The sequence below is a fragment of the Carassius gibelio genome, chromosome B7, assembly GCF_023724105.1.
Source record: "Carassius gibelio isolate Cgi1373 ecotype wild population from Czech Republic chromosome B7, carGib1.2-hapl.c, whole genome shotgun sequence".
NCBI classification, from domain to species: Eukaryota; Metazoa; Chordata; class Actinopteri; order Cypriniformes; family Cyprinidae; genus Carassius; species Carassius gibelio.
The window spans coordinates 35,921,216-35,936,722 of NC_068402.1; the positions used below are offsets into that span (position 1 = coordinate 35,921,216).

A 15,507-nucleotide genomic window follows, 5' to 3' on the forward strand; every position below is an offset into this window, starting at 1 on the left:
CCTGGAACCCCCCACCTCTATAACGAACATCATGAGAGAAAATTATACACACATACTAATCATAAACATATTATAATCATCACATGTCTATTCAAGCGGTCTATTTACAGGACTCATGAAAAGTTCATGAAGTTAAATAATAATAATATATTTTTTTTTTATGTACGTTTTTCTAGTTTTAATCTGCTTGAAAATATTTCATCATCAAGATATTGCTCTTTTGAAGAGTAGAAACTGTTTGCTGCCTTCTTTTGAATCGGCTATTTCCAGTGTTGTTAAAACAACTTTAGGAAAAAAACATTTTTGTTAATTGAAATGAAACTGAAATACAATAATGTATGAAAAACTTGAACTTAAAATATTAAAATGACTAAAACAAATAAATTAAAGTGAAATATAAAAAAAACATATTACATACTAAAACTTAAATCAAAATGAAAATAAAAATATAAAATGCAAAGCTAATTCAAAAGCTTAATAAATACTATAAATTATACTATATAAGGAAAGGGCATTTTTGTTGGTATAACGAAATGTACATTTTTTTATTGTATAAACTAAAACTTTGGCAGCTAACTTAAAGAAAATAAGCTGAAGTATTAAAATAACTAAAACTAAAACTGGAATTAAAATTATTTAAAACTATATATATATATATATATATATATATATATATATATATATATATATATATATATATATATATAGATAGATAGATAGATAGATACAGATAATACTACTGTATATAAAGCATTTTTAATTAAAGCTGAAATAAAACAAACATAAGATGAAAAAGTTAAACATTGGAAACTGACTGTTATAAAATAAGATGAATTATTAAAATTGCTAAAACAAAACTGGAACTAAAATAAATTAAAGCTTAAATAGATTATAATAAAAAAAACCTACTAAAAATTACAAAAGCATAACATAATTACAAAAAATTACAACAAAAATTACAAAATTCATATATAAAAAGCTAGTTCAAAATACTAATAAATACTATAAATGACTCTATCGTCAATGAATCATTTGAACCATTTGAACCATTTGAATCATTGAAAATGTAATGCTCAGAAAAGTGGGAAATGTTTTTAAGAACTAAAACTAGAGTTTAAAAAGCTTTGACACACTGTAAAGACTTTTCGATTTGAAACATTTTCACTCATATAGTAATTTCCAACATAGCCAATCATGTGCAGCAAAAAGCACAAGCTGAGACTACAGATTAGCACAACCAGCTTCTGATTGCTCCACGAGCGGCCGATGCATTTAATTACTCCTCCCATTGTGCTCAAGCATGTTACATGTGCATGCATGAAAGATCACACACAGCGCTATTCCATCTCATTCAGATGGCTTTATGATCTCGTGAAATACACATCTACAAACCAAGACATTTACATTGCCTCGTATAGGAACACCAAAAACAAAGGGATCCATACATAAGCAATGAGACAGAGTTGTCTTCATGCACACAATATGCCCATGTGTGAATCTTTCATTCACACTCCCCTTTCACTTTACACAGGTGAGAAAGAAAGAAACCTGTGTTCCAGACGCACACAGACACACACACACAGGCTGTCCTGTCTGAGTGATTACTTTAGCGAGCCGCACAAAGGCTGCCATCAGTGCTGTGAGCTATATTTAGAGGGAGCTCAGCTGCTACAAATAAAACGGTAACAGATAGGACTCTAATGGCAGCGGCCGCAAGCAACTACACAGAGGTCATTGCTATGAACAGCACATGATTACGTTTTTTGCAAGTTTCCGTCATAAAAAATGCAAGGCTGAAGATTGACAAATGGTTGTAAATGTCAGCAGAAGCACACAAAGTCAATGAAACGTTTGGCTGGATCAGTTCATTTAGAGATAATTCTCTCTCTCTCTCTCTCTCTCTCTCTCTCTCTATATATATATATATATATATATATATATATGTGTGTGTGTATGTGTATGTACATGTGTGTGTGTGTGTGTGTGTGTGTGTAAGCTAATGTATGCATGAAAATGACATGATATTCCCACTTCAACCACTAAACGGCAGCAGAGGACATTTCTACTCTTTACTGTAGTGCTTTTGGATTTATATTTAGACGTTATAAAAACATTATTATAAAATTTCAAAACCATTAAAAACATAAGAAACCAAACTTTTTCATACTAATGTATCAAATGAAGTAGGAACTTTCAAACTCGCAGGATCTACATGAATCAAATAAATTATCTAATTTGAACAGTGATTTCGGCGAAAGGTATAGTTTGCATCTCTCTTAACAATCTCCTCAGATTCTCTCAAATGTAATTTGAAAGCCCATTCACAAATATCTCGACTATTTTATTTTTTGAGTGACAGATAATCAGAAATTACCTAAAAGCCTATTATAGTTAATCACTTTGCCCTCTCAAGAAACATTATGTTGATTGACTTCTTAAGTGAAAAGAAATTAAACTGTAGGCTAAGCCTTTCTGTTTTCTCTCTTTTCACCTTTCTGTTCTGCGCCCCTTTCCCTCCTCTATTCATTTTGGTCATGTGTCTGTGTATATGACAGTAATGGGGATGAGCTGTTGGTATGTACTCGCTTGATAATAAAATGCATTTTGGACTTGTTTAAAATGCTAAACAAAATTGAATACATTTTTTCTTTCATTATTTAAAAAAATAAGCGTTTGATTATTTATAACATTTTATAGATTTTCATAGAATGATTTAGACCCCCTACTCATGTGGCATCCTTGTGTACAGTGTTTAGGCTCTGTGGCCCTTAGCATCAGCTTAGCATTGGATTCTTAACACTTGATGATTGTGCCTGCAACCAGAAAGCCTGCTGGCTGTTGAAATGAATATCATCAATAATCCAATAATATAGACCATTAGGGAAAACATTATATTTATTACTATTATTTAAATTTTTAAATAATAATTCATTATTATTTACCTACATGCAGGAACTCAGAAATGTGACATACACTGGGAATGTTTCAAACGAGAGACAGATATGAATAAAACTGAATGAAAAGTGATCTTTAGATCAGAATTACAAGGAATGTATGCATCTCATATGTGATTGATTATTTTGCAATGTATATACCTGTATGTTGTACACCATAGCTTTTAAATGGATTCAGAAGATTTAGTGTAACAGGACTTTGCTGCCCTCGAGTGACTAAAACAGGGAAAAGCAACATAGTTTGATACCATGTCAGTTCAGCAAACAGCAGCTCAGTATCAGTCACTGAAAACATTCAGCTCTGGAAAGATTACATGTCTTATACAGAAGAGTACCTGATTTCTGTCTTACTTTGTACTCAGCATTCTCCTTTTGTTTTCGAAAGACTCTCAGGCATTCAGTGATGTAAAAAGGACTTAATCCAGCACACAAGCAACAATAACCAGGGCTGCGTTTCCCAAAAGTACCATAAGCGTAAATTGACAGCATTGGTTTCAACGGGTCTACGATGTTCAGTACTTAAGCATACAGTGCTTTTGGGAAATGCAGCTCAGGTGTGATGTGGTCTGCTACAGTAAGTGCTCTACTTTCCTTGTTTTCCACCTGCTGTTTCTGTACATTTTAAGAAAGCATTAATAAAGTATTCAGAGTCAATGTGTGTGTGTGTTTGTGTGTGTGTGTGTGTGTGTGAGAGAGAGAGAGAGAGAGAGAAAATACATTACTTTTAAGATCCAAAAGTAGCCCTTTGCTATGAAATTAGCTGAGTCTGTAGAGCTAGGTGTCCTCAATCTTATTGTATTTCTCAAAATATTTATAGCAATTATATATATATATATATATATATATATGTGAATCTTACATATATGTATAAAATTTTAGAAAAAGTTGTGTCTGCTCAATTGAGCTCCTTCCTGCAAAAAAAAAAAAAGAAAGAAAGAAAAGATCTGTATGAAGATTTTCATTCAATTTCAGATTTCAGGCCCCATCATAGCACAGAAACTGCACTTGTTAAGATTACAAATGACCTGCTTCTTGCGTCAGATCAAGGCTGCATCTCATTTCTAGTTTTAGTTGATCTTAGTGCTGTGTTCGACTCCATAGATCATGACATACTCATAGATCGATAACAAAACTATACAGGTATTCAAGGGCAGGCTCTAAGATGGTTTAGATCCTACCTGTCCGATTGCTACCATTGTGTTTATTTACATGGGGAGACATCTAATTTATCACCAGTAAAATATGGAGTGCCACAAGGATCCGTCCTAGGTCCCCTTCTATTTTCAATATACATGTTACCCCTTGGTAATATTATTAGAAAATACTGAATTAGCTTCCACTGTTATGATGATGATACTCATCTATATATCTCAACAAGACCAGATGAAACCTCTAAATTATCTAAGCTAACAGAGTGTGTTAAAAATGTTAAAGATTGGATGACCAATAATTTTCTCCTATTAAATTTGGATAAAACAGAGATATTAATTATTAGACCTAAAAAACAGTACACAGAATCTTGTAGATTACAATCTGCAACTAGACAGATGTTCTGTTACTTCCTCTACAGTCAGAAATCTGGGTGTTATATTAGACAGCAATTTGTCTTTTGAAAATCATATTTCCCATGTTACAAAAACTGCATTCTTCCATCTTAGAAACATTGGCAAGCTACGAAACATGTTACCCGTTTCTAATGCAGTAAAGCTAGTTCATGCATTCATGACCTCTAGACTGGACTATTGTAATGCAATTCTAGGTGGTTGTCCTGCATCTTAAATAAACAAGCTACAGGTCGTCCAAAATGCAGCAGCTAGAGTCCTTACCAGGTCAAGAAAATATGACAATATTACCTCAATTTAACAGTCTCTGCACTGGCTACCTATTAAGTTCTGTATCAGTGACAAATTATCATTACTTACCTATAAGGCCCTAAATGGTTTAGCTCCTGCATACCTAACTAGCCTTATACCATGTTACAATCCATCACTCTCCCTAAGGTCTCAAAATGCTGGACTTTTGGTAGTTCCTAGGATAGCACTGAAGGAGGTAGAGCTTTTTCACATTTGGCTCCCAAACTCTGGAATAGCCTTCCTGATAATGTTCGGGGTTCAGACACACATCTCTTTCGCCAAGCATTCATCATATAATAATTGATGTTAATAATGTTCATCGTCTGGCTGACTACGTCTTAAATTAATTTTTCTGAAAAATCCTGTCATACTTGCACAAACTGACAGTCACCACTTATAAGCTATTACTAAATATTGTAGAAACGTAATTTTCTGTAAAGATGCTTTGTAATGATTTGTATTGTAAAAAGCGCTATACAAATAAACTTGAATTGAATAAGTATTTATAAGAAGTATAAGGTCTGAAATAGTGTAAAGTTTCCTGCGAGGGGTAGGTTTAGGGTAGAGTGACAGAAAATACAGTTTATACAGTATAAAAATCATTACCTATCGTAAGGATACTAGTGTGCGTGTGTGTTTGTGTAATTCCTAGAAATAAGCTGCGAAATTAAAGATTTATATTAAGCTCTTTCCCAATATAGTGTCACTATATCTGGTCTTTCTCTCATTTTATTTTGTCTTAAGTATGTAAAAATATCTTGCTTAAAAATTTAATGTTAATATTTTTCATATGCAATTTAATTTTTTCTAGTTTTAAGGTAGGTTTTAAACCATTTTTACCATTTATTAGTATTTAAAAGTTGCACTTAAAAATGGGATGCTGTATGCTATCAGTCATTGCTTGTGTTTATTATGAACGATTGTTTTTAAGAATAGGATGAGTGTAAAATTTGTAAGGATAGAAGGACCTGGAACGTGCCTGAGAAATAATTTGAAAACATCACGTGGGAAAGTTCCAGTCTCCAGAGTGCAGTTTACAATTTCAGAGATATTACAAATGAACAGAGCATGATTTCTCTGAAGAAACTTGGGAATTTGATCTGGAGAGCAAATGTGACGCTTTGCTACGTATCCACAGACATAACATGGATTTCCTAACTCTACTGTAGTTACCTTTTTAACATATTTTATAGTTTAAAACATATTAAATAGTTTAAAAGGGCATTTTGGCTTATTTAAATACAGACTGTAGGCACGCAGGTATCACTATACATCAGTATGTGCAACAACAGGTCAGTGAATACTGTACATACAAGACTAAACTGAACAAAGTCTTAGTGTATTACAGGTCAGATGTTTTTTTAATTTTATTTTTTTTGTTGAACTTAACTTTCTTAATAGTTTTTTTAATTTTATTTTTTATTATTATTTCTCCAAAAGCTACAACACCTTACCTTAGCATGCAGCTACACAAGCGTAACTAAGCCTCTCTATAGGTACATGATCGGACACTTTAGCGAGATCACAGTCATTAATCCAGAGCCAAACCTCTCATTTATATAGGCCTCTCAATGAACTCTATGAAGAGCCATGGTTAATTCTGAAATGAAATGCATGTGAAAGTCACATAGGAAAGAAGTGAATTAACACAGGCTTACAACCAAATCACTCAAAGGGCTTTTGTCTGTAAGCACAACCCAATTTAAATGCTAATTTAACTGCTTCTTTAAACCACCACATTCTAAGGCTGTTTTTTTAACATATGGTAGTCTTAAGTTAAATAAAGCCATTTACCTTTAGAGTTATACAAGCTAGACAAAAAATGAGAAAGTTCATGACGAGAAACCGAGAAGAATACGGTTCCATTAACAGTCCTCACAGGTACATTCCTCAGATTAAAGTGTTCCTAGCATTAGTATTCATCTCAAATCATCTATAAAGCACTAAAACTGAAGTCTGATTCTCATGCTGATGATTCTTATGAGCCGGGTCTTTTTTAGTGAATCCAAAACATACAGCGAACCCACTGAAATCTGATTCCCAAATGCATTACTTTTATGATTTGCTTATTTGTCACAGACTCCAAAAACATAAATAATTTTCTTTACTGTTGATATGTCCAAAAGGCCAAAAAAGACATCGCAGAGGACAGAGGACACTGAAAACACGCCGACAGAAAATAAAGAGCAGGTTACTTCTGGTATACAACATAGTGTCAGCTTTAAAATTTAGACATTTTTAAGAAATTCAAACAATAAATGATGTTTTGCGGCTCTTTAATGTGCCCTGGCAGATTTTTTAGGTCACAAGAGTTTGACAACGTGCATCTTTGACCCTCTTTCACTGTACAACAATATACCACCATTTAGGAGCCATGATCACAGAAATCTCCACAATTGTTTTACGATGCCAATCTTTCGTCTGGGATAGCTGAAATCACGCAGTGTCTTATGGGCTTGTTATTTTTAGTGAATCAGAAATGCTGAATCAACTATAGCTGTTTGCCAATTAATCTGACTCACTTACTGAACCGCAATGCTGTGCTACTGATGCTTTGTCACAGCATGTTGTATTTAAAGTAATGAACAAGATCAGTGCTGTCTGCTAACTAAATCTAAACCTAAAACTATTTGTTTTGACAATAAATAAATAAAACAAAATATTAAATAAAATAAAACAGACATTTTTAAGTTAAAGTCTTAAAATGACTTAAACTGAAAATAAATTAAAGCTATTTTGAAATAAATAAAATAAAAAAAATAAAAATTACAAAACACAAAGGTAAAATTAAAACAGAAAATATACAAATAAAAGTTCATTAAAATAAAAACAATGATAAAAATGCTTTAATAGTAAATTAAAAATTATTTTGTACATTTGTTGTTTTTATTTTATTTTTGAAATTATCCTGTAAAGCTATGTAAAGCTGATCATTTGTATAAACTGTGACAAACAATGTATTATAATTTTTTTTTTTTGAGGTTACCATTTCTGTGTTTCTGGCTAGCTCGTACACTGTACTGCTCCACATAACTGTACATACAGTGTGTGAAATAACTTCTCATTGGGTGTGATCTTGTTGCATCGCGCAGCAGTTTAACATTCAGCGTGGAAGACAAATTGTGTGTCACTGCAAACTTGTCACATCATGCCTGGTTAGGACATGGAGTAAGACTTTCTCCTCTGTGTTGTTAAATTAAAGCAGCACCTGTTCAGTATGACCAATGGTTTTTTAATGGTCTGCATCTGTCAAAACCTCAGAACATCCTTAGATGGCCTTTGTGAAGAAATGAAGCTAATGGAATAAAACTTTTTTTTTTTTGCTGTAAATGAATACTAAGTTTGTGTAACATAGCATTTGTAGGTACTTTAAAGAATACCATAGTTTTCTGATGGCACATTTTTAGCCCACTTTGTTAGTGTCATAGAGTGGGAATGATAAAGAATTGAACTATTCTGATTATTTCTAATGAATCCTGTTCCTTAATGTTCCATTTAGTAATTAGAAGGAAATCAACGCTGAAAAGACAAGAGAGCTAAACAAAACAGAAAAACAAAGCACAGAACAAACAAACAAATATAATGGAAAAACAACACACACACACACACACACATACACACACACACACACACACACACACACACACACACACACACACACACACACACACACACACACATAACTTAATTAAAAACAGGAAAAAAACACACAATTTTATTTAGAGACATTATTCAATATGTCTTTTGTGTTTTGCAGAAGAAGGACAGTCATACAGGATTGGAATGACATGAAGGGGAATAAATGATGAGATCATTTTTATTTTTGGCTGAACTCTCTCTTTCAGTATTGTCTTGATGGATTGGGTGTGGTTCTCTTCCACTGGTCATCATGGCTTGCAACCCAAAAATTTGACTCATGGCTGCATAACTCTGCGTGTATATAGAGAGTCATGTATAGCTCCTAGTGACAGCTGCTCTCCTGGCGGTGGGCACGGAGTCGTGTTCCTCCTGTTTGCCCTGTTTTTAAGTGTAAACACCAGAAGGGCCAGGACTGAAGTGGAGCCAGAAGCACATCACACTCACTCCCCTGCAGACAACTAGAAAAACAAAATCAATTAGCAAACACACTGAGAGAACAGCTAGTGTCTCCTGACGACGCTGAGACAGGATCCTTCTGCCATGTGCCAACGCACACAAACACACCAGTGCTCCTGAAACCTGGGTTTGGTGTATGGATGAAGTAGGACTGTGTGCTCTTGGTGCACTTCAAAAGCACAAGTTCATTTCCCCTGATGTACAGGGACGGATGCTTTTGTCCGAGCGGTGCTGGTTAAATAGCAGCTCTTGTGACGGCGGACTGACAGGCTGCTAAATGAATGGCAAGCATTAGAGTGATGCTGGAGTGGCTGGAAAGCCTTCTGTTCAGTGTTTCAGAAAGCAAGCAGGCACAATCATCAAAGCCCTCTGGATGCACACTTACGCCGAGGACTATCTGACATCCTCCTCACAAGTGGACACATACGTACACACTCGACACACACTCTTCTCTTCATGTTCATGAGTCATACAAGCGCACAAACAACAGCCTTTCTGAAACGCAATAGACTGAAATATTAAAACTTTGCTCTGGAAAATGTCACAGGGGAACACTGCCGTATTATTAAAAAAAAATGGTGAAATGAATGGTCGAAAAAGTATGAAATAAGGATATTTCATCACTCGTTTGGACTCAAAAAATCAGTATGAATCAATTGCACAACAATAAAGTTTATAGGCATTCAAGGTTTCAGAAAAGCATGAGGGAAGTTCATTTAATGCTGCTCTATAATAAATAATGGAACGGTTTCTTCTGGTTTGAGATGGTCAAGCAGAGTTTCAAGAGTGTCTAATCAATCACAGTGATACCATAGATTATAGATTTGATTAAAACACCACAGGAACATCAGTACAGGAGAAAGTTGCCAGTCACAGGCAGCATTTTTGGATAGATTTCACCAAAATTCATGGCCACTAAAATGTTTTATATATTGCATGAGAAAGAGCAGAGCCACTGCTTTTGAAAAACAACAACAACAAAAACAACAAAAAACTGGTTTATTCAATATTCATGCATTATTTTATTTATTTATTTTATCAACATTTAAAAGTGGGTAGGTTTCATAAAAAAAAAAAAAAAAAAAAAAAAAAAAATCTAAATTTTGTAGAAGAAAATAGAAAAACATAAGCTGAGAAAATAGCATTTAGTGTCTGAGATTCTGGATCATATTCAGAGCAATAGTCAAAACAGATGGCTTCCATCAACACCCAAAAGCTTACACAGTCCTATCCCACTTCCTGGATACACATTTCATTTGGTAACATCAGGCAGTTTTGAATTTATATGCTGTTTAATTTTTGATGATTGCATTGTTTTGAATATGTATGCAATCACTTGTTTCTGCCTCTTCTTCACCTATGTTTGATCCAGACACTGAGTGCTCATTCAGAAGATGTGTAATATAGCACCAAAACAGTGAAACACAGAACGTTGGAAAATTCTGTCAGTGGCGGGGAAAGAGTTAATAGTGTAAGGTGTAGTTGAGCATCTACCACAAGGGTCAAAACTTTCGGACACTTAATTGCATGTTAATTGTAATTCAATTAATTAAATGTAATTAAATTACAAATTATATTAAATGCAATAATGTGAACTTTAGAGTGCTTTTTCCTTAAGTATGTTTGATATGTAATTTCATAATTCTATTGTCTCTAAAATATGATTAAAGTGTAAGGATAAATGTACTGAGAAGTATTTATGGTAAACTATGGTAAAAACAACAACAACAACAACAACTATTTTTAAATGGTACTTTACAGTAAAACTTGCAAACTTTAAATTTGACATTATTACAAAGTGCACTTTTTAAAGCATACTCGAGTTTAAGAACCACAGTACACTTTATACTGCATTATTTATTATTAAGTATATTTTAAGTGCACTTATAATTGCCTTTTATTTCATTGATATTATATCATCTTTTATATATACTTTTCAGAGTACATTACAAATACACATTTAAAACAATCAAGAGTACGTCTTTTTCACAAGCGCATAATTTATATCTAAACTCTTTCATATTTATCATTTGTGAAATGCAACTCTTTGAGGTATACTGTATGTGTCTCTTTAGATCCACTATCTTTGCAGTGTAAAGATAATGTCATGGTACCATGTCCAAAAACATGGTAATACTGTGGTACCCTAAGTGTAATAAATCATCCAGCATTCTCCTCTAGCATCCGTATGTCTCCACAATAACAAGCAACACACAGTTCAAACACACTTGGTCCAAACACACGGTTGAGCTCCCCGTGTGGGAATCTGGGTTCCTCTGATTTCTGCTTACAATGCATAAAAACTGTCTTCTTTATGATATATTGCCTAAGAGAAGGATCAAGGCTGCCCATTCATTTTATTCCCAACCAAGCCATCTGAATGAGACCCTAAATATAACTTTTTGTATAGATATAGCTGTTGCAAAGTTCCCAAAGCTGGAGAGAAGAGAACTTGCTTTTCTAAGCAGTGCTCTCCTTTGAAAACAATCATCATCATTTAATGCTGTAACTACACTGTGTTTTGTTCAGTTACATACATTTTCATCACAACTATAGGTTAAACTATAGATATTTTCCTGTTGGGACTTGTGTTAAAATCTGCATTTCTATGAGGAGCATTATTAATAAAATAAAATAAAATAAAATAAAATAAAATAAAATAAAATAAAATAAAATAAAATAAAATAAAATAAAATTAAATTAAATTAAATTAAATTCTGTGTAATATAGTAGATTTCAGAAATAATTACAAAGAATCTACAATTAACAAATTTAAATCAGCATGGATTTTTAGAAGGAATAAAATAGTATTTTGTGCAATTGTATTCTAATAATATTCAAAAACAATCTTTTTAGTTCTGAATGTCATTACACTTCATGTTTTATTACTTCCATTGCTAAAAAAAGAAAAGAAAAAGGAGCAATAAAGCATTTTATCTTAGGTCCACACTTAACTCACAAAAATAAAATGGTGGTGAAACAATTTTCAACCAGAAACTGATTTTAGAAAATACCCCCTCATTTTAAAACATAATCTAATAATCTTTTCTTTATTTACAACTTTGAATAATCAGTTTTTTTCTTTTACATTGTACAGTATTGAGTAAAAACTATTCTGACTAAAACTAGCAATTGCTCGACTCAGTACAGTGAGTCACAACAATATGAAAATGTTATACACCGATGTATTGTCTTTCTCTCTCACTATGATGATGAAATGTTACACATAAACCAGGACTGCTTTAAAAGCCACATGCAGTCTCAGGTTAGAGATATTAAGCAAAACCAGAGCTCTGCCTCATTAAATCCGTCTCAACAGCAGGGATGCAGTGAATAAGCTAATCAGGACAGAGTACGTTTTGTAAACTTTGCTGGGATAGCAGCAATTTTTCCCCCTTTTCAACTTTAAGCAATGTATGTAATGTATTGTGCATTATGCAAATGTACAAATGACTAACCTTAATCATCACAAGCATGAACCAGATATGAGAGAGCAACAGACAGCCTCAGATTTCAAAACAATAAAAGACTAAGAGAGAAAATCTAAGCATTCAGTCCTAAGCTCCACTGAAATGAGAGAGCAGAGCAGGAAGGAGTGTGTGCTGTCAGATTTATGTGGATTATGGGGAAGGTGAATAAGATTTAATTTCACAGTTTGATGGCCTGGCAGATATTCCATAAAGAGTTCCTATAAAATCAGACTCCACATCACTAATGGTCCATTCACTAAGTTAATACTGGGGAGCGTTTGTCCTCATCCCTTAGAGACTGAAGTTTGAAGGTGCTTTTCGAAAAATGAAAGAATATTTATTTATTTATTTATTTTTGTAAGGAAAAAAAAAATATATATAAAAAAAGTATATTTTCCAAGAAAATTCCATTTGAGTCTTTCTTATTAAAATTGTTTGATTTAATGTGCTATTTGCCATTTCTTTGTGAAATTTACAAGCATTTTCTGATTCAAGATTTTTTTTTAATTGTGATTTGATCATTTACAACCTCTCTTTCCCGCAAGGAATAATCTGTACAGTATTTCTTGGTAAAAGCCCCTTGTACAGCATTTCTTGGAAACTCTCCCTTTGGAGATCTTTGGCTACACACAAAAAAGCATAAAACCATGAATCATCGCGCTGTGCCCGTGTACTTGTTTCTCAAGGCGAAAAACCAAACAAAAAAACAAAGACACCCAAGAAGAAAATGTACATCTTTACTAGCAATTTCCAAGTGAAACTGTTTCTAAATCTTAAGTGTGTGTGTGTGTGTGTGTGTGTGTTTCAAAAGCTTCAAAAAGGTTTTTTTTTTTTTTTTTTTTTTTTTTTTGACTTGTTAACACTTTAGTTTAGGAGCCCATTTTCACTATTAAATAGTTACTTAGTAGCATGCAATATTATTTATATATATAATTTCCAGGTTTATATATATATATATATATATATATATATATATATATATATATATATATATATATATATATATATATATATATATATGATATTATCTAGCATATTGACTGTTTAATAATAGTTATAAAGCAGATATTAGTGTCTTTTTCTGCATGACCATATTCTAGATCCCTTAATCCACCCAATACCTAAACCTATAGCTAACCATTAAGTATAATACTATATTAAATAATATTATCAGCATAATAAACTGAGTAAAACGTTTATTTAAAAACTTGATAAGATCTTGTCTTATAATTTGGTAATAATTGAACAGCAGCAGCACTCGAGCTGCATGAGCTCCACAAGTGTGAGTAAAACCCGGTGATCATGTTCTCATCTAAAAAAACTAAATCATCAGTACTTCTTATTCATCATAGCATTTCTATGTTTTACATATTTAAAACTCTCTTAATTTCCAGGTTTAAACACTATTTGGAATCCCTAGATTTCTGGACTACACTTTACAGTATATCTATATGTTTAATTAAACAAGTACAAAGAGCATGCAATGCACCATGTACTATCCTCCACTGTAGTCTTTACACTATCTCTGACTCACATAATGAAAGTGCTCTTTACTGCCTACCTGTCCTTTTTCTCCTTTGTTTGGTTTGCAGAGAAAATATCACCATCAAAGCGCCCATGTTGCCCTCTCGCCCTCAGTGCTTCGCAAGCGGTTCTCCTGGAGCAACTGTGGCTCTCCTCAAGTGCAGTGTGAGTCCTGCTTTATTCTTCACTCGCAGACATGAAGATCTCAAGGATGTCACCAGCTGTCTCAACAGTTTTGATTCTGATCTCAACCAATGCCTCCCAGCTGCTCCACTTTGGCACAGTTGAAGAGCAGTTAAAGTAAGCTCCCTGCGTTCTCGTCGTACGCTCAGCTGCCGTGCACCCACTCTTTCAACAGATACTTCTTCACAGGAAACGAGGAAGAGGCGGGAGGGAGCAGCGAGAAGAGGAGGAGGAGGAGGGGAAAAGGGCAGTGTGAAGTGATCACTGTTGCTGCCCGAGAATGGCCGAGCGGTGTTTATCGACTCTGACTTCTGTTTGCTGGCTGCTTTTAATTCAAATGCACCAATTACGCCGGAGCCGGCGCTCATTAAAATGCCCGAGATTAATGCATAATAATACATCTACTTCAAAACAGCAGTTTTCAACAGCGCACACGCTTAATTTAAACTGATACTTCTTCTGTGAGAAATGCAAAAAAGCTCTTTTAAAGTACCGGTGTGGTGACTAGAAAATTGGTGGGCTGCTGCAGAACTGAAGAGACTTCTCTGGAAAAACATATTAATGGTGTTTTTTGGAGATTGCGGTATGTAAACAACAATTTTATCTTAATCAGACAGGCGTATTGGCATGGTAATTGCTATCCTGCAATCGCAAGAGTTGTAATTTAAGAGCGGTGTGCATCTGAGAGTCCACTTAATCATGAATCTGGGAGGAGGCAATGACACATGGGGTTTTCTCAGAAAGTATCACCGTGTGAAGTTAATGCTGACTTCCATGGAAACTCAAACGGGGGGACTGGAGGATGGAAAGAAAGGCTCTTGAGCATCAAGAAAATGCATGGGGAATATGTTTTTCTGCTGGAAAGTCTCTGTTCTTAAAGTTACTGATTAGCAAAAGCAGGCAGAAGTGATTGCCAGTGAATGTGTGGGTGTGCAAATTGAAACGTAAAGAGCCTTTGCTTGAGACACGGTTCAAGCTGTTTCATATTCATTCTTGCAGTTGACAGATGACAGCTAATATCTGACAAAAGGAAATGTGTTAAGAACATTTGAATCGCTAAAACATTACTAATTTACTTTTCTGTAAAGTACTTTGACATTTCATATCCACTGAGATATGTTTTCTTGGTACTTCTCAACTGGTTTTGCTTTAGGGTACTGAATGAGACTTTTACATTGGACATCAAGTGGTGACCAAACCAGTAAAAACATTTTTTTTTTAAAGTATATACATAAAAAAAATACTAAAATAATGGTTATTAAGATTATTGTGTTTATTATGCATATCGTAAAAAATAATTAAATAAATAAACAAGCAAAAATAAATTAATTAAAATGTATTATTGTAAAACAAAAATAATTAATTGCATATAAACTTAAACATTTATTTATTAATGTATTTATTGGAGATATATAGGTAAAACAATAT

At 33.6% G+C, this 15,507-nt stretch overlaps 1 protein-coding gene across 5 annotated transcripts in view; it reads right to left on the reverse strand.

The window, feature by feature from the left end:
- The window catches only part of kcnip4a (potassium voltage-gated channel interacting protein 4a), a 188,826-nt gene that overhangs the window by 62,587 nt on the left and 110,732 nt on the right, over nucleotides 1–15,507 (reverse strand). Inside the window, exon 1 of one of the 5 annotated variants that reach the window (XM_052561684.1) lies at nucleotides 13,934–14,284. The exons of the other annotated variants lie outside the window; for them this stretch is intronic. Coding sequence (XP_052417644.1) covers nucleotides 13,934–13,991 — 58 coding nt within the window. The 5' untranslated portion in view covers nucleotides 13,992–14,284. Of the gene's footprint in view, nucleotides 1–13,933; nucleotides 14,285–15,507 lie in introns of those variants that run through there. 5 annotated transcript variants of the gene reach the window in all.